The 24,214-nt window shown below is 40.5% G+C and overlaps 1 protein-coding gene across 1 annotated transcript in view; it reads left to right on the top strand.

Annotated features, from left to right (window-relative positions):
- Positions 1-24,214, top strand: part of daam2 (dishevelled associated activator of morphogenesis 2) — a 90,152-nt gene that overhangs the window by 54,252 nt on the left and 11,686 nt on the right. Inside the window, exons 6-22 of the mRNA XM_059352732.1 lie at positions 1,902-2,235; positions 2,898-3,008; positions 4,248-4,351; positions 4,487-4,553; positions 4,670-4,787; positions 5,063-5,195; positions 7,904-7,921; positions 8,814-8,872; positions 9,052-9,236; positions 9,435-9,734; positions 11,005-11,112; positions 12,574-12,603; positions 15,391-15,497; positions 17,447-17,531; positions 17,966-18,072; positions 20,102-20,190; positions 22,694-22,862. Coding sequence (XP_059208715.1) covers positions 1,902-2,235; positions 2,898-3,008; positions 4,248-4,351; positions 4,487-4,553; positions 4,670-4,787; positions 5,063-5,195; positions 7,904-7,921; positions 8,814-8,872; positions 9,052-9,236; positions 9,435-9,734; positions 11,005-11,112; positions 12,574-12,603; positions 15,391-15,497; positions 17,447-17,531; positions 17,966-18,072; positions 20,102-20,190; positions 22,694-22,862 — 2,124 coding nt within the window. The remainder of the gene's footprint in view (positions 1-1,901; positions 2,236-2,897; positions 3,009-4,247; positions 4,352-4,486; positions 4,554-4,669; positions 4,788-5,062; positions 5,196-7,903; positions 7,922-8,813; positions 8,873-9,051; positions 9,237-9,434; positions 9,735-11,004; positions 11,113-12,573; positions 12,604-15,390; positions 15,498-17,446; positions 17,532-17,965; positions 18,073-20,101; positions 20,191-22,693; positions 22,863-24,214) is intronic.

The following is a 24,214-nucleotide window of genomic DNA, read 5'->3' as shown; positions in this document are numbered from 1 at the left end:
GCTCCACTTCCAGTGTCTGTGTTACATCTGTATCAAGTCATATCTATTGGATCAGATTTATTTTTCGCCACCTCGGTGTTGAGTAGAGGCCGAGACTGCAGCGTCTGTGCCGAAACAAGAAGCATATTGTCTGCCTAAAGGTTGTGTGCGTGTTCTCCATGACTTCAATGCATTGTCAAGGGAGGTTGGCTGCATGCATGCATGTTGTATGACCTGCTTGATCTCACCCAGAGGCTGCTCGAGATCAGAGGATTATATGTCTTTGAGAGATTTACTGGTCATGCCAGGTAAAGTCTGTGCGTGTGTGTGTGTGTGTGTGACTGCTAATGTATGCATCTGCTGGAAATCTGGGTTTGATTGCGTGTATAAGATAATAATTGGATGATTTACATTTTTGCGTTGTGTTTTTTCCATGCTTGTTTGAGCCAAGACGGCAGTGGGAGGGGATGGAACTTCTGACATCAAAACAATGTATCTGTTACAATGAGTCGCAATAAATCTTAACTCTCAGACCCTCTCCCCCTTTCCTCACTGTCCTTTTCACTTTCTGACTCCATCCCTCTTTTCTCTTGCTCCGTTCGTCTTTGTCTCCTCTCCCTCTGCCTCTTTCATTCCTGATACAAGCCCTTATTTGTTCCAAATAATTTATGAGGCTTATCAGGAATCTTATAGTGGGAAGGTCATTTACAATTCAGCCCACAGTATGCTTACTAGATGTGATATGCCTCAATGTTTACATGTCCTGCTTGTCATTCAATAGGCCTGCTTCTCTCCCGGAGAGGTTAATGACCTGCTGCTTTCTAATTAGTTCCACTAATGAGGGTTTTCAGGAGGAGGCTGGATAAACTTGGCTTTGGGACAGTGTGAAATTACACTCATGAATATACTTTTCTTGTTTGGTAGCAGTTGGAAGGGCCACTCCACTCATTTTACATATAAAGGTCTTTGAAGGTCATCGAGTACAAACTCAGCATGTGAAACCGGTGTTTGGCATCATTTTAAACTGGTGAGAATATTTGTACGCCAACCCAAACCAAACAAAAAGATGTTATAAGTTACAGAACGGGAAATGTAGGATGCAGTGTTTCTGTCCATTGGGAACTGGAAGGTTGCCACTTCAAGTGCAGACCAAGTACCAAGGGTGGACTCGTAGCTGGAGAGGTTCTAGTTCACCTCCTGGGCACTGTCGAGGTGCCCTTGACCAAAGGCATTAACTGTTCAGGGCATCTGACCCTGGGTCAGCCCAGAATCGCCCCTTGGGGATTTTTATAAAGCATGTCTTCTTAACAGGGACTAAAAGTCAGGATGTTAACTTGTTTTTTATCATTTATTGTGTTTCAGCAACTTTATGCAACACAAAATCACTGGAGTACCTCTGCAACTTATTAATTTATAGGCAGAAAATGAATCTATGTAATCAGATTGATCAGTTCTTTGTTGTTGTAAAGTTTTGGTTTTGGATTGTTGGTCGGGCAAAAACAAGTTAATCAAAGTGGGCGAACAAAATTAATCATCTGAAAATGAGCAACAGTATCCGATCATAAAAACAATTATTTATGGGTTCCTTAAGCAATTTAACAATTTAAATTGAGTTGATTACTGAAATGAATGTTATATTTCAGATTTTTTACAGATATTTTGGGCTGTTTATGACTTTATTCAAGAGAATAGAAGACAGATGTTGAATGGTCCCTGGTCAGATGTGAACGGGAAATGCTGTTCATGGTTGGCCACCACGGCACTGCAGCATATATTTTTATACATGCATAACAATCTTTTGTAAAAACAAAATTCCCTAATAACATTTCAAGATGCTTAAAGGTGAAATTTGTCTTGTATATTATGTCTTATTCTTTACTTTACTCTGAATCTGTACTCCTTTTCCTCCTCACCTCCTCCAGGTTCGTCACACGCTTCATCGAGCTCGACGGCCTCACCTGCCTTCTCAACTTCCTGCGCAGCATGGACTACGAGACGTCGGAGAGCCGCGTCCACACCTCCGTCATCGGCTGCATCAAGGCCCTGATGAACAACTCCCAGGGCCGCGCGCACGTCCTGGCACACCCACAGAGCATCAACACCATCTCACAGAGCCTGCGGACAGAGAACATCAAGACCAAGGTGGCGGTGCTGGAGATTCTTGGGGCCGTGTGCCTGGTGCCCGACGGACACAAGAAGGTGCTGCAGGCCATGGCGCACTACCAGAAATTTGCTGCTGAGAGGACTCGCTTTCAGGTGAGGAAGTGGACATACATCCTCCATCTTTATGTATAGTCTATGATACTTACTGTTGGGAGCCTTTGGGCAGACAGAGATTATGGGAAAGTGCAGACAAAACATTTCAAAGTAATGCCCACATAAATCAAGCTGTGGTCATTTTGATAAGTTGGAGACTCGTGCTGCAGCACCTCAGACGGTTGGCCTCAGGTTAAGTCAACACTCTGGCCAAATTAAAGCCAGGTGAGGACATCCAGAGTTATGGAGGTCAGGGTCTGTGTAGTGCTGTAGTGACTAGCAGGACTGAGTCAACACGCCACATCTCACACGTCCCTTGGGGTGCGTGCTAAATCTTGCCTCCTCAGGCTGAGCTAACACGAGGAGCTGAGTGATTCAGTACTTCAGAGGCCTTTTTAATGTTGAGTTATGATTAAGCTGCAAAATCATGTCGGGGGTCAGTGTCAGAGGGAACAAAGGGTGTGAAAAGTGAGACTTGTGGCCCTGCGTCACCTTATTCTAGTCTATGTTGTGTTAGAACAACTCAGTTATGATAAATCAGAATTTCAGTGTCATGTTCCTCTGATCCCCTCCCGGTTGCTATCTGATTAGTTCTGGGCTGAAGTATATTTTAGATCAAACATACTTGCTGACTAACTCTCCCATCTGTCCTGACCTTGCAGACGCTGCTGAATGAGCTGGACAAGAGTACAGGCCGCTACAGAGACGAGGTCAACTTAAAGACTGCCATCATGTCCTTCATCAATGCTGTGCTCAACGCTGGAGCTGGGGAGGTGAGCGCACCCAAATGCCTTTTAGATTGCACACGATGGAAAATGAGAAAAACTGTGTCACTGAGTAGAAAAAGATGTCAACAAATATATGTGAGGGGGGGGAAGTCATGGGAAATGTGCAATTTCATATGCTGCATATTTTAACTAGTGAGGCTTATCTGGTAGAGTTTGAATTTAAAAAATGTGGAATACTTTACCCAAATCTGTTTGCAATTCATAGGTGTTTGACAAATTATGGGTTCAATATTTTTGCAAAATAAACTAATGGAGTAATGTAAGAAGAAGAGTTGTCTATCCAAGTCTTCAATCCAAACCTAATATGTGAATAACACCTGCAGGGAATTTTTTGACAAAAATGTCCACTTGGACTCAAGGATGAACTGGTTTTGGAGGTCAAAGGTCACTGCGACCTCACATCCTTCCCATTCTTGTGAACGTGATACCACAAGAGCCCCTTGATATAATTTTCTTTAAATTGGGCACACATCTCCATCTGGACTCAAGGATGAACTGATTGAGATTTTTAAGATCAAAGGTCACTGTCACTTCACTTCCATCCCATTCTTGTGAACAGCAATATCTCAGACACGCTTGAAGAAAATTGCTTTAAATTTGACACAAACATCTACTTTGACTCAAGGACGAACCAGTTACATTTTGGAGGCCAAGGGTCAAGGTCACTGTGGGCTCACAAAAAATAATTTTCAACTTCACTGTGACCCCATAATGTTCCCCAAAAACACTTTTGTGGCGATGTTCCAACTACCTCTGCCCACCTTAAACACTGCGGTGATTGTATAGATCTTCTGAGCTGCTGGGTTGTACATTTACATTTACATTTAGTCATTTAGCAGACGCTTTTATCCAAAGAGACTTACAGGAAGAGTAAAAGCAAACAATCAAGGTAGAGATGTGCTAGAATGCACATTTTTTTCTTCTTTGCAAAAATATCCATATTTGAAGCATTGTCTACTGTAATGGCTACATATAGGTCTCGGCAGACATGGATGTGACCTGCAACTTGGCTGAAGCATGCAACTGCAGGATGGTTATTCTAGTTTGGAAAATCCTTGGTTAGTCTCAAACCAAAATGTTGTTGGGAATGATAAGTTTAGATATCCGGGTTAGATATGTAATTACAGCTGTCCCCATTTGAGGCATCTGATGTCCCATTATCACCATGTTTATGCTCATAGCAATGTTGCCATCTTCTCTTATTGTTTGTTATTTTATTTCTAGGACAACCTAGAGTTCCGCCTCCACCTAAGGTACGAGTTCCTCATGTTGGGCATACAACCGGTCATTGACAAGCTCCGAGAGCACGAGAACGCCACTCTGGATAGGTGAGAGTGAGATCTAATGAGCACTTTATTAAAAAATCTATTTCACCCTTGTGTTTTGTGGAGATTGAGTCCTTATTGTTTGGTCCGAAGGTGCAGTAATACTTTAATCTCAGACTGTTATTTCTCCCTGCCCAGGCATTTGGACTTCTTTGAGATGGTGCGGAATGAGGATGACTCTGAATTGGCCAAAAGATTTGATATGGTGAGTAACTTACAATTATCTTACTTGCTTTGGCTGTATGGCAGAAATAATCCAAAGTCAAGCCGAGCAATTTTCAGATTTGACAGTAATTCAGGACTGGTTCTTTTCTTTGACAGACCCATGTAGATACTAAGAGTGCTGGTGCCATGTTTGAGCTGATCAAAAAGAAGCTGAGCCACTCAGACGCCTACTCCAACCTGATCTCCATCCTCCAGCACTGTCTGCAGATGCCCTGTGAGTAGCTACATATCAGGAGCTTTTGTTGCCTTATTGTTTCAGCTCAAATTTGTGAATGGGGACAAGCCAAGTATGCACAACATCTTAAATATTAAATCAAATCTGCATCCAGGCATTCTCTTTTTATCTATAGGCCTGGGAAAAACTTAACAATATCGCAGGCATTACCAGATTAATCATACCTGGAGTGTTGGCCAACTTTTCATGTTGAACTGATACCATGGGGTTCATTTGGGATTACTTTACTATGTCTGTCTGGACTCCACACACAGATAAACGTGGTGGTCTGCAACACTGGCAGCTCTTAGACCGGATCCTCCAGCAGATAGTCCTACAAGACGAAAAGGGAGAGGACCCCGACATTGCCCCTCTGGACAACTTCAGTGTTAAGAACATCATTCGCATGTAAGTAGAATTTCATAATCCACAATCAAAGCCTAAGACCTTATAAAAGAAGTGGACATAGCCACCGTTTCGAAGCCTCGAGTGTAGTATTCGCCCATCTGCCAACTTGGTTTTTCAGAATTGAACATCTAACCACATGAAGGTGGAGCTTGGTGGAGTTACCGCCAAGTTACCAGGGCAAGGCAAGTTTATTTATATAGCACATTACAGCAACCAAGCAATTCAAAGTTGTTCACACAAGACACAGCAAGCATCATGACAAAGGGCAGAAAACCAAAAAAAGCCCAAAACAAACTAAATTAAAACATAATCGAACAAATAAAAAATAATAAAACTAACCATACCATAAGTATACTATACCAAATTAACCCTCATAGCCATTTTCCTACACACAGTACCAGAGATACATATTGTTACACTTCTATCCAGGTTGACAAGTGATGTGGTAGCAACTCGTCAATCACAATGAAGCCCCGCCCTAAAGCAAACTGCGCTTTATCTTCTGTTTTTCTAAAAAAAAAAAAAAACAACAACCTAGTGATTGAGACCATAAACTCATGAGATGAGGTAATAAATTAAGTGAGAAGTGAATGGACTTCTTTATAGTCTCGCTTTTTTTTGCAGCCTGTGGAGTCGCCCCCTGCTGGCCATTAGAAAGAATGCAGGTTTAAAGGCACTTCCTACATTTCCTTTTTTGCCTTCACATGAATTTATTAAGATATCAGGAATAATGCATCAACATATTGGACTCTGTATCATATATTTATTTACAATGACAGGATATTACTGTACGTTGTGATTCAGGTCCAATGTTGCACAGTAATTTCCAACAGAATCAGAGTGTTACTGTAAGAGCACTATATTTCCATTGAGTGCTCCATTCATTTTTAAAAGCTTTACTTTATTCTCCGAAGCTGTAAACATGCTGTCATTTCTGGAAAATCCTTGTAGTTAATGCATCCAATCAGCAACTCTTCGAACTAACATTAAAGAGACGTCTGATATCAACATAATGCCATTTTATATGAATGTTTGAAGCATCGCTAGAAGGCAGGCGCCCCAAACAACATTTACAGTAAACCAGTATTCATTTGTACGATAAGATCTGTTTCACGACTCTTGGCCGTGCTTTGTTTTTATTTTGGAGCTATTGTGCCCTTGGTAGGAGTGGAGAATGTGATTGCACAGGAAGGTGAGGTGAAGTGAAGCTGGCAGCAGGGGGTCGTGGGTAAAATCGGAGGAAGCCACGCTCCAAGCATGAATTGGCATGAAAGCGGAAGCTGGAGATCAAAAGGAAATTGCTCTAATCGCATTAAGCGGGCAGGCCGGCCAAATCAACCATGTTTAGGTGCGGCGAAGCAGTCATTTGGCTTCAAGCAGGAGACAACAGGGGAAAATAATCATTTTAAGGGAAGGAAAAACCAAGCATTACGACTTGGAAGTAGATGTTTTCTGTGTGTCATCATAGGCACGGTTTGAATTGTCACTCAGAGATTCGCTTCTAAATGATCATCGACATTTGCTGGCTTTTGTGGTCTTGGTTTTACTGAATTTTTAAACCAATTTGTAGTAATGTTCAGGAGCCAAAGACCACGTTTTTGTGAGTAAAGGTAGTGTGAAAAGATGGCATTCAGAGCTTCATCCACACAAAACATGTGGTGTGTGTTCCTCCAGTTAACTCCACTTTCTCTTTCAGACTGTCATGCTTTTCTTTCACCATCTTTCTTCCACTCTCCACTCTTTTTGTTGTTTTAAAAGCGAGCTTCAGATCAGTGATGAATGTGTTTAGTCTCAGCGGTGAAAGCACCATAAAACATGTAGCGGGGTAAACCTTGGCCCCTGCTCGCTCCGACTTTGTTCACTAATTCCGCCACTACTGTTTGTGCAATCAGCTCACTTGAGCGTAATTCTTTCCAGTAGCCTACAGAAAGCAAACTTGGACGCGGCATCTAAGCCCGGACGTCCATTGCTGTCCACTGCAAATCCATCACAGTGGTCAAAACCTATCCCTCGCTTTACATTACTGCCAAAGTCTTGTTGTGTTTCCATAAACTCTCTTAGAGTAAATTATGCCTGGAAAGATTTGCATAAACTGATATTTCCTCATTGTTTTGGCTGCACGCCTGACGCTGTGACGGTTAAAACGTCTCGGGCCGCAGCCGCTCGGAGAGAAAGAGGGGGATGTTAAAACAACTGTTAAAACAACTGGGACACAAAGTCATTCATCATCTGTGGTCACAATGACGACTCACACGTGTGTCTGACCCAAAATTAACACTCTTGTACAAATCACATGTTTCCACAGCTATGTAAAGGTATTTATTTGACCAGTGAACAATAAAGCGATTGTGTCTTTTTGTTTTAATGAGTTGGATCCGTGCAGCATCGCTTAAGCTGTAATTAAAGCCGTACTGACTTTGTAATCAAGTTCAGACAGTCCTGTTCACTAACACAAGCATTTAGAAGGCCTAAATCTGATTAATGACCAATTTGCTTTCAAATTGCCTTGTGGATTTCCTTCGTGTGAATTGATTACAAGCATTTAAGTGTGAATCATTACCACAGTGAAGTTACTTTATCCTTGTTGGCAGTCGTGTCTCAGCTCCTTCCCTATTCAGCAGTTCCTTCTCTCATACTGTTTCTTTTTCAGTGTTTGTTTTATACTCTGTGCTCAGTGACTGAAACATGTCTGTTCTCTCTACTCTCAGCCAAGGCTTCCAGCAAAGGTTTCAAATCTTTCTTCAGCTAAATTATTCCCCAAACACTCCATTTTATCTTTTAATTTCTCTGTCAATCAGTTTTAACACGTTACCTTCTGTTTAACCTATACCCATGTGTTTATCAGGACCATTTCTCACATTCGCTGATCTTTACATCAAAACATCAGTATTACTTTGTTTAACCTCAAGCTGGACCAAGTGCAATATTTGATTTGTTTTCTGAATATAGTGGATTTTAGCGCAGCAGGATTTATTTTAGCACTAATGTTGTGTTATATGCAGCTTAAATGAGCAATCTGCATTAACCAAGTCAATGCTGGTTATGAATCTGGATGCTTCTCATAAAAAGGGTGTTAAAGCTGGGGTAGACTTTTTTTTTTACATTGGGTAAAAATCCCCAAATAGACTTTCAATATACTGAAATATAAGCAGTCTGAGATAAAACCAGACTTCTGCACCTCCCTCTTGCTTTATAGGAGCCTTTGACCAATCACAGGTCTTTTAAAAGAGAGCGGGTGTTCCTATTGGCTGTTTACAAATGCAGGTGCACGTCCCATCAAATGATGACTTGATTCAATGGCGGAAAATTCCTGCAGAAAAAGTTGCTATTCTAGCATTGGCTTCTACTGTTTCCACTGTAAAGCAACCCAAATAGGGAAGATGGATGCAATAGAATGGCTTTTTTTCTTTCTTTTTCTGGAAATTTTTAGAAAACTGTCTACCCCAGCTATTTTAATTCATTGTCAGTGATCAGTGCATTTCCAATCCAATTCTTTAATTTCCTCAAAATGTTTTGCCTTGACTTGGTTGGTCCTACATGCAAGCATTTTGTGCAAAGATGTTTATCTGTCTGCTCTTGTTCCTGTACTTACTGTATGATTGTCTTCCTGCTCCACAGGTTGGTCAATGAGAATGAGGTGAAACAGTGGCGAGACCAGGCAGAGAAGTTTAGGAAAGGTAAGTCTTGTTCCACACACTGCACTCTGCAGGCCGAAAGAGAAAATGCATGATGCATTTATATGTTTTACAAAATTTGCCTATAAATCACTCTCTGCTTTTCTACATGTACCTCTTCCTGTTTGCATTTTATTTTCTACATCATGCGATCACATTTCTGCCTTATTGTGTCCTTTCAGATCATTTAGAGCTGCTAGGTAAATTAGAGAGGAAGGAGCGAGAGTGTGACACCAAAACCCAGGAAAAGGAGGATATGATGAAGACTTTGAACAAGATGAAGGACAAACTCCAGCGAGAGGGCGTGGAGCTGCGCTCAGCCAGGGAACAAGTTCTGGATCTGTCGTCACGCATCAATGACATATCTGTGAGCAGTGCTGCTTTTTACACTTACAACATTCTGTATGAGTCAGTGATGCTCTGTGGTCCTGAAATCTTCCTTTATTCTATTAATGGACAATTTTTTTATATTTTTTTCACTTTTTTACAGCTGGAAAAAAATGACTGGAATGTAATTTTATTCAAAACATAATAACTTTAACTTTTATTTCCTCCCCTCAAACAGGGCGTCAGTGTACCATTCCCTCCTCCTCCTCCTCCTCCTGGCGGCCCCGCGGCTCCACCTCCACCACCTATGATGGGTGGCTTTCCTCCACCTCCTCCTCCACTACCATTCAGTTGCCCGCCTCCTCCCCCACCGCCTCCCCCACCTGGAGCACCGCCTCCTCCACCAGGAGCCCCTCCCATTTTCGGAGCCCCGCCTCCTATTCCCTCTTCATTCAACTCAGTGGGCACCATGCGCTCCAAGTCCATCCCTCAGCCTTCTCATCCCCTGAAGTCCTTCAACTGGGTCAAACTGGGAGAGGTGAGAGAAGAATGACTACATCTGCATCCACAAGTTGAAGAGATAAAAATAAAAATTATTTTGTCACCAACCATGTTCATGAAAGCCATTGTTTAAAATCATACATTACAAAATGCCATTAAATTAGGGTTATTTGAGTTTTTATCAGAGTATTATGGCCTTACTCATGATGATGTCCATACCAAGAACGATAACTATAAATATAACTTTTGTGACATCATTTTAAAAAAATCGTTTTAAGTCAAGTGGATGTTGGAGTCGACACCACAGCTAAAGCTGTGATTCCTAAAAAGTTGGGATGCTGTGTAAAACGTACATGAAAACAGAAGACATCAAATTCAAGTGTATATTTACACTCAACGGTCACTTTAATATGTACATCTGTGCAATTGCAAATATCTAATCAGCTAATCACATGCCAGCCACTTAATGCATTTACACATGTAGACATGTTGAAGACGAGCTGCTGAAGGTCAAAGCGGGCATCAGAATGAGGAAGAAAGGTGATTTAAGTGACTTTGAACGTGGCATCGTTGTTGGTCTGAGTATTTCACATACTGCTGACCTCCAACTATTTCTAGGGTTTACAGAAAATGGTCCAAAATATAAAATAAATATCCAGTGAGTCAACATGCCTTGTTGATGCCAGAGGTCAGAGGAGAATGGGCAGACTGGTTGGAAATGATAGAAAGGTAACAGTAACTCAAAACCACTCAGTACAAACAAGGTATGCAGAAGACCATCTCTGAACGTGTCCAATTAGTTACACCTTGCTGGCTAAGTGGCTTGTGAGTGTATATATGAACATGAAATATATTGTCTTTGTACAGTTTTCAATTGATGATATGTCACAAAGGATTAGAAAATTGTTAACTGAAATTACATTTTAGACAACATCTTAATTTTTTCTGAATTGGAACGAGGACAACAACAACAGTGGTGAACCATAAACCCTTTCAGAGTGATTTAAAGAACAATAGACACATTGACAACCAATCAAAATACATCTGAATTTAGAGGGCATCACGGTCAAACTCCAACACAGCTGGAGCACCGCATTACAGAACGATATTGTTCATCAGTGTGGATGTGTTATAGTTAATATTATAGTTATCACAGCCCTTCATTCTGCAGTAAACAGCTATGGTACTAGCTATGGTACAGCTGGCACAACCAATTAAAAGCATCTGTTCAACCCTGATTTTAAGAATTGAGCAAGTAACTCAGTTTTTTAATATTGATACCTTATGTTCCTCTACCTGCTTTTCAGAATGTGATCAACGGCACCATCTGGAACGACATCGATGACCTGAAAGCTTTCAAGATTCTTGACCTCAAGGACATAGAGAAGATGTTTTCAGCCTATCAGAGACAACAGGTTTGGATTTGTTGACAGATAGGATGCAGAACTCCGGACTGCACTTTTATGAGTTGCAGTTCAGCGTCTGTATGTTGAATTGAATTTTGAATGTTGAATGTTTGCCTTGATTCTATACTGTGGCTGTATAAGTGAGAGTGTTTGTGTGTGTAAGAGGACTCTTGAGATAGCCAAGAGTCCAGCTCCAGGCTAACATAAGCAGCTGTTCACTGCTGAAGGCCTTCTTGTATAAAAAAAAAAAGAAAAAAGCGCCACTGTGCTCAAGCTTGCCCAAGTATCTGCAGAGCATTAGTGTGAGAACTGGGAACTGACTTGGTCTTCACGGGCTCATGGATCAGGGCAACACACGAGGAGTCACGATGCAGGAAACTTTTGATTCAAGCAAACACTAGAATAAAGAAGCAATTGACTAAAACATGTTGAAGCGGGGACTAAGTAATGGGATAATTGCAGCATGCTTGGCTTTGGGGTGATACCATACAGTACGTAGCAATTACTTCCCTCCATCCTACAAACTAATTACACACCACTTGTCATGTGATAATATTTTGTGCATAAATTGATATATTTTACTGTGTCAAATGGCTTTAAGTGGATTGTCAATGTGCCCTAATGAGTTTCTAGTAATTAGAGTTTAAATCAAGGTCTTTAAGGCCTAATAGAAGAGCAGCACTTCTAAAGTCTCTATAGAGACATTACCATCGTCCAATTCCTTTACAAGGTATTTTACTGCCATGCTTAAAAGCCCTCTGACAGCTAAAAGCACAACTTCTCTTTTCAGGCTTTTATTAAAGAGTAATGGGTCATTCGAGGCTGTTGCTGACAGTGATTTACTGTGTGTATTTATTTATTCAGAGCAGGTTTTTATTGGCACAGGCCAACGGTTAAATGGCGATCTGTATGGATATAGCCACATAAAAAGCCAAGGTCTTTACTGGCTTTGACAACTCTGGTTCCATTTGGCAAGAGTAAGATTCAAGTCAACTGGACAATATTGCGGTGTGTTTATACATGGCATAATTGCTTTTTATTTAGCTTGTCATTGGTCTTTCTTTCAAAATGGACTTTTATTTACCTTTCCCCTCTGTGGCATTAGTTACCACAGTCATTTTTCATGTTCTTGTTTTTCCATGTCAAGACAGATGTAGATGCAATCAAAAGAATACATTATAGCAATCATGACCTCTTACAGAATACAGAAACCAAAATAAAATACACGCTTTTTCACACACCTATGTGCAGATATTTCAATTTAGTTTCAGTATAAATTCCATGAGCCCCTGATGACGCAGACAGTAGATTATTATTGTTTTTTCTCCTAGAAGGCTTCCCAGCTTCAGCTTGTAGTGTGCGTAGTTGTAGTTCTTTGCTCTAGTCGCCACTTTTTTCTGCTTGAAGTGCTAATCTTTGCATGTGTTTTCAATTTTTTTTGTCTCTCTGCACTCTCCGAATGGCTGACAGGACCTGCTCACTAACCAATCCTTCAAACAGGTGAGTTAAAGGTCTTGCAGCATCTTTATCTCATGGTTACCTACCTCCACTGCTCTATCATCTTCTCCTCTGCCATGCAGCAGACAGCCAAAGAGGCCAGTTTCTTGTGTAATAAATGCGTTATTGTGTGACTTGTTGTGACATGTTTGGAAAGTATGAGCCTTTATCTTGCATAAATGATTATAAAAGCTGCTCTGATCAATATTTTTATATTAATAATTGGTCATATGGCTTTGTTTATTCTCCCTGCTAGCATAAAATCACTCTAAAAATCCAACTGTACAGTTTCTGCTCAGCATTAAACTGCAAACAAAGACAAAGTCAGTGACCAGCTGCTGAGCAGAGTGGATCATTTAGCAGCCAAAGAGCCAGAGGTTTCCCTGAGGAGGTGCTAGAGGCCAAAAGCTAAAAGGAGAGTGAATACTGGACTCACATCCATCATGTCAACAGGAACATGACTCCAAATGAATGCTGATGTTGCTATGTCAGCCCTGGCTTCTAAAAAATTACATTCCCATGCAGCGAAACTGCGTTCTCAATTATGTTTCGAGGGAAACGTGTTTTCTCCCAGATTACGTTGTTTTTTATGTGTCACAAATATGTTCCTAATCAAAACCTGCAAGTTCACATAGGGAAGAGGTTTGGGTGGATGGATGGGTCAAAAAATGCAGGAGATGCTATTTGTGTCCTAAACTTATGTAACTTATAGACGTTGAATTAGGTAACAAATAAACCTATTTTACCCGAACCACAACCTTTTCCTAAACCTTGCCTAGTTCTGTTGTGTAATTTACAACTAGAGGTCACAGCAGGTCATTCAGTACAGCGAGGTGAAGAGTCAGCTTTCCAGTCATGACCAATTTATGCAATTCCTAAATAACTTTTCATGGACCCCAGTATGCAGGAATATTCAAATGAGAAAAACTGTGCATGATTGCTGCCCTCATTGGACATGTCTTTAAAGAGGAGACTTATGGGACCCTGTTATCATTCAGATGTCATGGGGTCAGAGGTCAACAAACCACTTTGAACATGGCCATGTCAGTTTTTCCCTCACTAACATGTAATCTAATTTTGGAACGTTATTTACTCATTTTTACCAATGGATTCATTTTCTGTTCAAGGTATTTGTAGTTTCATTAGATGTCAGTATCTTTGTAGCATTTAAACTGAGCCCACTACAGACTCTGAAGTAACAAAAAACGTAAACAAAGGGCAGGGAGGCCATATGAACACTAAGGAGTTATTACTGCCATCATGATCCAGAAGAAAATATGTTTCCCTTGAAACATAATTAAGAATACAGTTTTAGTTGTATAATGAGAACATCATTTTTAGGAGACAGGATTGGCTATAAGTGTAAATGGATGACATGTAATATATTTTCTTTAAAAGGCAATAATATATCAATGTTGACTTTCCAGCCTTTTGTGTTGCCCTCAAGAAGTGAAAAAAACGTTACTATAGGTTTCAAGACATTACTTTTACCACTTTAGGAAATAGCAGTGTAGAGAATATAGTTTGGTTTCAGAAATTAAGTATAGGAATAATCTTTTTCATCCTTTCCTTATCTTCATTATCGTTTCTCTTTTTATCCTAGTTATTATGTGGATTGCCATTTTTATCGTTAGCATCTGCCATTCCCTTAATAGTCATAATTCATCATCATGAACAAAGCAGGAAAAGCCTGAATGAAATAGAGCCACTTGCATGTTAAACCTTCACAACCGTGTTGCCTTGCACAAGAGAAAAAACCCAGTTCTGACCACATTTCGATCACGCCACTTAATAACTGTTCTGAAAGATGAAGGGGATGGTCTCTGGTTACACTGGGTTGAGTGCACATGCTATACACAAGTTGGCAAAATTGCCTGTAGCGCGTGGGCAGAGAGGGCTTTGGCAGGCCCAGTGAATGGGAGTTGTCCCCCTAACCCGGTGCCAACCTCAGTCTGTTGCCAGGCATCGTGGGTCAACGCAGGCATGGAAAAACGACACTTACTTTACAAGCCACATCTGTTTTACATACGTCATAGCCAGCGACCTCAAAAAGGACGTTTTCTGGCAAGCAGGAAACCGACTCGGACCATAAATAGAATGTGTTCAACATGCAGCCCCGACCAGTTTTCTCAGACATGTACTCTTTCTCCTCGTGGAATTTTAATACTACATTTGTGTGAAGCTTACAAAAATATCTGAACCAAGTTTTGAACAGTGTTTCCTGTTCCTCTGAGAGTTTTATAGGCCTGCCTGCATTGTGTTTGCAGTGGTGACTCACCAAATAAAATCTACTCTCACAGGACCTGCTTTATATTTTTTCTTGCACCGGCATGAATATCTCAATTTTTGTTTTTTTTCCCACAGCTCTTTTTGATATGTCTTCATACATCTTCTGCGGCTCAGTCCAGGGTTTATCATTTTTAATGAGACGTGCATTATAGCATCTGAGCACTGATGCTTTCACAGTCGGTGACTGCAAAAGCAGGTCAGGGAACTTGACCTGAGGCCAGCTAAAGTATTTGGCTGGAGTGCAACCTTTTAGTCTGCTCAATAGTGTCAGTGATCAAAGTCCAACTCTTTTTTTGAGTATTTTTTTAAATGTCTGCTCCAAGTTAACGCATTATTAAATGCTTAGGAGTCATGTCATCTCTCAACTAGATAAAGATGTCAAACAGATGTGAGGAGGAGGCGTTTCATTGGGCAGGCTTTGCATTTTATATGAGCATGCACTGTTATGAATGGAGCTGTGTTTCAAAGTTAATGTGGATTTCTGTCTTTATCTTTCTGCAGAAAGAGACGGGCTCTATGGATGACATATACGTCAGCACACGGAAGGTCAAAGAGCTGTCAGTCATCGATGGTAGACGTGCACAGAACTGTGTCATCCTTCTTTCAAAGTACGTTTCCCGGCCAGAATTACACACAGCTAGTTATTATCTGTTAATTGAATTATTATTATTCTGTGGAGATGCCCTGAGTACTGGCTGATGTGAAATAAGTGACACTGCAGCCTTTGGGTCAGTTCTTAGAGCCGTAACTCAGGCAGGTGCTCCTTAAGTCTGCTGCAGGAAATGTGTTTTTAATGGTCACCCAAGGACATCTGTCAGTGTGATTGAATTACCATCCGTGGTAAGAGCAAACTGAGTCACATGACAGACAGAAAGCATTGTTCCAACAAGGTTTTTTTCTATTTTTAAACAATCCAGTCACAGCATTATGTCATAAGAAATACATTAAAGTGGACAGGTTATGCTCATTTTGACATTAATTCTTGTATTTTTGGTTTCTTCAAGAACATGTTTACATGATTAATTAATCAAAAGCACAATTTTTTCCCTCATACTGTCTGTCTGAATATACCTGTTTTCACTCTCTGTCTGAAAAGCTCAGTTTTGCGATTGGTTAGTGTTTCTGGTTCTTTTGAATCTGTGATTTTTAACATCTCTGCACCATCTTTGAAGCTGGGGAATGACTGCAATAGCACTGTAAAAGTACCTTCTACCTATAGTACCAGTCAGTTTTCTACATTGTAGATTAATAATAAAGACAAACATTACAAGACTTACATTGTAAGAAAAAATATAATAAAAAATAAAGAAAACCATTGAATAAGAAGGTGTTTCCAAACTTTTAACTGGCACTTTAAATATAGTGTATGTAGTTGTGACATCACAACGTTAAGGCACAATTTCTGAAAACGGGCTGTGTGCATTCTCTGTGGGTTAAATGTTTTAATACTTCAACAGTATTAAATAGCACCAAGACCCTCTTGGTAATTAAAAAAACATTTCTCACTTTTATGGGAACATTGGACCTTTAAGACATATGCAAGTGCTTTACAATTTGGGATCACCCAGAAAATGTCTGTGTTGTTTTCCATGAAAACAAACTTAAAAGTTATCGAAAATATAGTAAAGACATTGACAAGGGTAGAAATAATAATTTTAGCTGTACAAATCTCCAACTTTACCTCTAGATCCTCAACTAGCCTGAGGAAGGATCATTTTGTTGCTTTTCAAATCGGCACAAAACAGTTTTCAGCTGTGCTAACATAATGCTCAGGTGTTTTAATGATCAATGAGCCTTTCAACGCTATAAACGTGGATTAACACAAAGTGCCACTGGAACACAGGAGTGATGGTTGCTGACAATATATAATAAATATGTCATAAGAAAATCAGCCGTTTCCAGCATTAATAGTCATTTATCACATTAACAATGTCTGGACTGTATATCTGATCAATTTCATTTAAGTTCAAGTTATTTTAATTTTTAAAAATGTGCTTTTCTTTCAAAAATAAGGACATTTCTAAGTGACCCCAAACTTTTGAGCAGAAGTGTATGAAATATGGCCGCTCCTTTGACTTTAACTATAAACGAACAGGAATCAATCGTCATCATTTAAAATCCACCCAACAATATGGTTACCATTTGTGTGTCTTCTAACAGCAATGATCCAAAGCTCTTTAGAGAATTTGAACCCAACCCCCCTTTAGAGATCAATAAACAGGCTTTCTCTGTCTGACAACACTGCTGCATGGTCCCTGAACTCACTCTCGTGTCAATAGCAAATGACCCAAGGGTACGAACCAGACCCGAATGGGGTCAGTAGTTGGTCAATAAGGCTTAGATGCACAGACTAACAATGCTGTTATTGATCACAGCCCAGCACACTTAACACTGATCAGATGCACTGCAAACAGCTGGCAGTGCTCCCGGGGTTGACACTGGTCCAGACCAGGATTCAGTCTACTCACAGTTCTCAGTATTGTGTCGTAATGTGTCAAATTAGATTTCAGGAGTGTAATTAAAGAAACTTTCAGTGAACAATTTTCTTCCTTTGCAGGTTAAAAATGAGCAACGAAGAGATCAGGAGGGCGATCTTAGAGATGGATGAGAGGGAAGAGCTAGCCAAAGATATGCTGGAGCAGGTGAGGCTGATTAATGACCACATATGTTGTTTATATGAGACGGCAGAGCTCATCAAGTCTTTTATGACCATTTGAACAGACAAAAACAATGTGTATGGATTTGATTGATGGGGGAAAGAAAATTGATATTCTATTGTTTCTTCAAAGAGGTTTGGTGTGCTGTGGCTAATCAGCACTTGGCTCAGACAAAGAGATCTGACAGAGTCAGTTATTTCCAACTAATAAGCAGAAATAAAATCCCCTGAGATGTTCAAGAAGGCTGGATCTTTTCAGTTAATTTAAATATGAAATTATGTATTGATGAAGTTTAAGAGTGACGAGCAACTACTAGAGCTAAAGTGACAAAGCGAATCAACATTAAAAGAAAGCTAATACCTGGAAAAAGTTAAATATGCAGTAGCATTTGGATAAACATTGTCCCTGTGTCTCTGCAGCTGCTGAAGTTTGTCCCGGAGAAAAGTGACATTGATCTTTTGGAGGAGCACAAACATGAGCTGGAGCGGATGGCCCGGGCTGATCGCTTCCTCTTTGAAATGAGCAGGTACATTAAACAACATATTAGCTTTCTGATTTCTGCTGCTATCTACTATATATTTCAATGGAGCAAAATCATCTGCAAGTTAGGAAACCTTGAGGTGATCCCTTTTCTGAGTCTGAAGCTTTATGCTCTTTTTTTATGATACACATTTTAGATCTGGGTCATTTTTGCTGGATGAAGGATTTTAATCATTAGTTATCAAAGACACAAGCTGAGCAAATGTAAGCATCAGTTTAATTCCAGCCCTTCTCCCGGCATCCCAGATTGCATTGGGGAAACACCTCTTTTAAACATGATACTGCTTTAGTCAGTGTTTTTACCACTTGAAATCATCAGGTCCATTTGTCTTACAAAGGAGGCGACCATGGCGAATACTTCAGCTTCTGCTAAAAGCTTCCTGAACGTCTGGATCTTAAGCTATAAAAGAAACGAGTTGAGCAAATGTTAGCAGCTCTGCTGGCAGCTCCTCTGCCGACGTGCAAAACAGCGTCTGAGAAACACTGATATTTACGTTAAAATGGATTTTATTCAACATTTTTTGGGTAAGATGATAAAACACAGTGGAGCTACAGTGTATCAGGAAATAAGCAGAGAGTTTTAGGTCTTTTCCTAAGAGTCATTATTTGATTTTGAATGGAGCCGATATGTTTCCCCTGTGGAATTGAAAACATTTATTTGAAGATCAGAATTTTAATTTTGGTTTCAAAATGAATAACGTACCATTAATTAAGTAAGTGAGCAGGTAGATTTCTGGCTTCTGAAAAGTCTAAAAGATTTCAAAACCAATTTTTTTTCTGGTCCTCCCAAACACTGAACTCTGAAGGGATTCTAACCGGCAGCACCTCGTCAAACCCCGACCTAACTCTCGGTCCTCCTCCGAGACATTCACTCACTTACACACACGCACTGAATATACTGAGCTGCCCTCCTACCTGTCTGTATCAGTCCCCTCCCCACATGATCGCTCCGGTAGGGTGGCCATTCGTCCGGCTATTAAATGCTCTGTCCGAGAGGGCATTTGTCCTCCTTGTTAGTTAAAGGATAAAAAAATCCTCTTTTTGGCCATATTGCGTCTTTCGGTGTCATAAAGTCTCCAGACGAGCCATCTGAATCAGGTATATATTAGGGCGTGGTATTTAAATGACGCTTGTTTCGAGCCACCACATTTATCAACAGCTGATCATTCTCACGCTGTGATTGGTGAGATACGAACATTTGATAAATCACACGTGAACCCTGTCGTAAGACGAAATATACGCTCAGATCTGCTCTTGTTTCTATGCTCGTTTGATAAATGAGGGTTGTTGTCTCCGTTATAGAACAGAAGTGACTGGCAGTCCATGGCCAGCATTTCGAATGGAATAATTCCAAAGTGAACAACATGCAGATTTTGTGCAGAATCAAGACATCAGCCAGTCAAACCACAAATAGACTCTAAAATATTGCAAAGCACGATGTCCATTCAAAAAGAAGGAGCTTTTGAAGCAGCGTGGGGAGGCTGGGATCAAGAACAAGCCTCAAACTTCAGGGTGATTCATCATTTAGCTGTGAAAAGAAGTCATGGCTGCCCTTTGCGGGCTCCCATCACATCAGAGAGTTTTAAATCAGTGCCTTTCTCTGCATTCCATCCTCTCTCAGAATCTGCACTATTTGTTCAAGATAATTAAACCTTTTCATTTCCTTCTGTGAAATATTACCCTGTCCAGTTTCTTTCCTTTTGACCGCATCTTCTTTGGTCGCAGGAATACATCTGGGATTTAGTTATTACCTTTTTTTTTTGCCATTTAATCTCCCTCGTCCTTCTTTGAAATCCTCACTCCCTCTCTCAGTGAACTTCTGGGCAAGTTTAACATACACATTTGTCAACTCTCCAGCATGATGGGAGCCCAGTAGATGAAAAAAGGCCTGTGAAAAGTGAGAGAGGGAGTTTTGTACGATTGGGTGACTTCTAGCTTTGAACTTCCACTCCCCTGGACCTGAATGTAACTCACCTCCCTTTTCTCCTCCTCCTACTTCTTTCATCCTCCATCAGAATTGACCACTACCAGCAGAGACTGCAGGCTCTGTTCTTTAAGAAGAAGTTTGCAGAGCGTCTAGCTGAAACCAAACCTAAAGTTGAAGGTAAGGACACCTTATTTTTCTTATTGTCAACAAATAAACGACCCTAACCCTCATGACACGTGCTGTCTGCCAAAACCATATACAGTATCATATCCCTCTGTGCCACAGAGCTCCACTGAGCCCCCCCCCGCCGAAAAAAAAGAAAGGTCCCAATCAAAATGTTAAATGAAAAAAGTAAAGAGCCCCTCTCCCTCCAACATGTAAATGTTGAGTTGAACATGTGATGGATGAATGCACAGCGGTTGTAGGGGCCTCACTAGGGGGCGTAGCCTCTGCAGCCCTGCAGTAAGTAGTGTGATGTCTGCATTTGATTGAGGAATAGCAGATATTTAAGTATACTTGCATGAAATCTGGTTGTTTTAGTCATGATTAAGTTCCCTATTAAAGGCCAACCTTCAATTGTGTAAACTAGTGCAGTGCCTGTAGGAAGTATGAATTCGTTAGCATGTTAATCGTGAGATAGCACATTACGCAGTATGCTGCACTAAAAACATTAACATGAACCCAATTATCTGATATACTATATTGCATGTAAGTATCTCATATCAAATGATTATGGGCATTACGCTGAGCAACATGAATGTCAACCCTGAATTACATAGCAATGCAACATAAGAAGTGAAGAAATCTAGATCTCTGCTTAGCATGCTAATCGCGAATAACAGAATTTGCACATTACATGCAGACCACTACAACGTCTGCAACTCCATAAAACACTTCCTTTTCATAAGGTACTCACACCATCCAGCACATACCCATTGAACATTGATATTCGCTGGAAATTATTTGAATCTTATTGGAAAATCAAACCTTATAGCGCACTTTAAAACTCTGAAAGATAGGAAGGCTAAATGGACTTACAGATGAGATGAGTCAGGCGTGTAAATCCAGAGCGAATTGGGTTACTGACCAGGTGTAGGCCTATCACACAATGGGGCAGAGCTCCCCTAAAAGGTGTCCAATCGGAAACAGTGCAATGCTGCAACACGTCCTACTTAAATAATGATATTTAGAAAAATGAATTCAAAAATCTTCAAAATCGAGGATGCACACCTTCGTGCCATGCGCAAGCCACATACGAAATATTTGGTCAGTCTGACTAACGGTCACCGAGATATGCCCTAGACACACATCTACACACACGCACACAAACACACACACACACACACACACACACTTCTTTTAGATAGATTCCTGTTAATTCCCATGGAAAGTTTACAACTTTGAAAATTCACAGAATTTCACTACCCTACTTGTGACATTCCTTCTTTGTGTTAAGTGTGCACACGTATGTGCGTGGTGAGAGCGAGCGACCGGCTCTATATTGGCTTACTGTAGTTTTTCCCTTTGAGTCAGCTTCCAGGTTACCAAGGAGGCTGTTTTGGAAAGCTGGCCCACGTTGAGAGGGGAGGAGAGCCTCTCTCATAAACACCGCAGCTCACTTCAAAGACTCAGCAGCTGATGGGGTCCATAGATTTGTGTGTCTGTGTATGTGTGCACGTGTGTGTATATGAGGGTGTGAGCTTTCATAGTGTCGGCTTAAGCCAGAGCTACTTGAAAGTCTCTTCTCTGCTGGCCTGATGAGAACATCACATTATTGGTGCCAACAGTGTTTTATATGCAGTGAGTGCTGCCTGACAGTTTAGCTCTGTGTGTGCTGTAGGTTGTTCATCAGACAGTCGATCCATTCTAGTTGGATAAAACGTTTCTTTCTGACATACATTACTGGAAATATAATGCAAGCTGAGGAGTAATCCTGTGAGTAAGAATCTTTGTTGTTGGATCCAGACCACACTGTTCATCGATGCCCGCATTCAAGTCCTTATCCTCTTTTATTTTTCATGTTACTTTGTCATGTATTCTAGATGAGACCATATTTCCTTGGACCACCCAACATGTTCAATAGAAGTATTTCATAAGACCGTGCAGTGAGCCACGGCCAGGCCTTTCTGCATCCAGCAGAACACTGTCAGCAGAGCCAGAAGAATGATTCCCATGCTGCATCACAGCAGAGAGAACTGTAACAATAACAATATGGATTTTGTTAATGATTTTCACATTCACACTGAGGTTTCCTCTGTGTGGAGAGAGGGAACCACCTGCACTCTGCCAGACAAGTCTGTTCTCCAGGGGGAAAGGAGTGGACAGCACGGGGTTGTGTTTGGAATATTCCCTTCCCCCTGCTGTTTTATGGATGGATGGAGAGATTTGATGGGTTTCCCCACTGAGCTGCCCAGTTGTTGTGGGGAATATTGATCAATCATCATGAAGGATGTTAAACATGAAGGAAAGGATGAGAACCTTTGGGCCACGTATGGTTGAGACTTTGGTTTGCATGTGTGCACGAGGCGGCTGAGTAGAAAAACAGAATGGAAGGGAATGCAAAAGGGCCAGTTTGTTATATAATAGAAAAGGTTAAGTGATGCACTAAGCAAAGTGCACACATATCAATCACCAACTATATGATCTCTCCAGCTGCTTCTCTCTCTCCGTTTTCCTCCAGCCCTCCTGAATGCATCCAGGGAGGTGGTGCGGAGCAAGAGGCTGACTCAGATCCTGGAGGTGGTGCTGGCCTTCGGCAACTTCATGAACAAGGGCCAGAGAGGCAACGCCTACGGCTTCAAGGTCTCCAGCCTCAACAAGATCGCTGACACAAAGTCCAGCATAGACAGGTGGGACAGGGGGCTGTGGTTAGCCTGCTCAGTTTTTCTGACATCTGTTCAGTATCAAAGTTAATGCAATTGGTTGTTTTTCTTTCCATACATGTTTAAGGTGAACAGGGACTGCTAATAGCTAATACAGTATGATTTTCCAGGAATTCAAACGATCAAAATGCAAAAAAATAGGACTTCTATGCTGCAATTTTACATTTCCTGTTTGTACCTCCAAAAGCATGAGGGAAACTGTAGTCCATAGCAACGTTATAATAGCTTTGAATTTTTCATTAGTTTTAGTTTTAATTTCTTTGTGAATTTTTGTTTTCAAATTCAGTTAGTTATAATTAGTTTTTAGAGTGAGTTTGCTAGTTTTTATTAGTTTTTATCTTTTTGAAAATGCTTAGTTTAGTCTTTTTGTAATGGGGTATTTGTTGGGTGCGAGATTCAAAAAGGACACAATAAATTTTGCCTTTATTTTCTTTGCCTTATCCATCTTAGCCCCAATAAGATTAGTCACCCTTGCAGCTCTGGATGTTGTGAACTTTGGTTATAGTGAACTGCTGAACTTTATGAAGGCAATCGACTCACATAGTCGTGTAGACATCCCAGTCTCAATAAACAAATTTACCAATGCTTCCTCCCATTTGCGGTGTTCCTGCATGTTCACTAACCAGCAGCTATTTGGTCGGAGCTAAATAAATAGACTTCATATCGACCAAAAAGGCTTATGTATGAAAAAAGTTGACGAATACGAAAACGAAGGACATTTTCACTATCATTTTAGTTTGTTTTTACTTAGATTTGTAACCTCACAATATAGTTTCAGTTAGTTATCAATTCAAGTTTTCGTTAACTATAATAGACTTGGTCCTCAGTGACAAAATCGTTACAGTGGAATAGCAGCACATTCATGACAGCACTTATATCCCTTCATTCTTCTCAATCAATTCATAAACAGATATGGATATATGCATAGTTATGAGTTATGATTTTTTTAGACCTATCAGAAAGAACCTAAACAATATGAAAATGCACAATGCTTCTTTAGATTTGGTCAGACGGTCCTCAGGCATGTCCCCACCCTATAGCAGCCACAGTTTTGAATCCAGGACGCTAAAATCTGACCTGAAATTTTCACTTCTTTGGAATTTTTGTAGTTTATATCATTCACCAACATGCCAAAAAACCTTTGGTACAAAAAACAACACTATATGGCTTGGTTTAGTGACTAAAGCAGAATAAAGCAATAATGAAGTGTTGAAAATGAGCAAAAACAGCTTAAGATTCAAAGGGTTAAACCTGTAATAAGCACCTCTACAAGAAGAAATATTTCCTAGATAACGTTTGTTAATAAACCATTCGTCCTC

Source organism: Centropristis striata, chromosome 16, assembly GCF_030273125.1.
Source record: "Centropristis striata isolate RG_2023a ecotype Rhode Island chromosome 16, C.striata_1.0, whole genome shotgun sequence".
NCBI classification, from domain to species: Eukaryota; Metazoa; Chordata; class Actinopteri; order Perciformes; family Serranidae; genus Centropristis; species Centropristis striata.
This window is presented reverse-complemented; position numbering and strand designations above follow the sequence as displayed.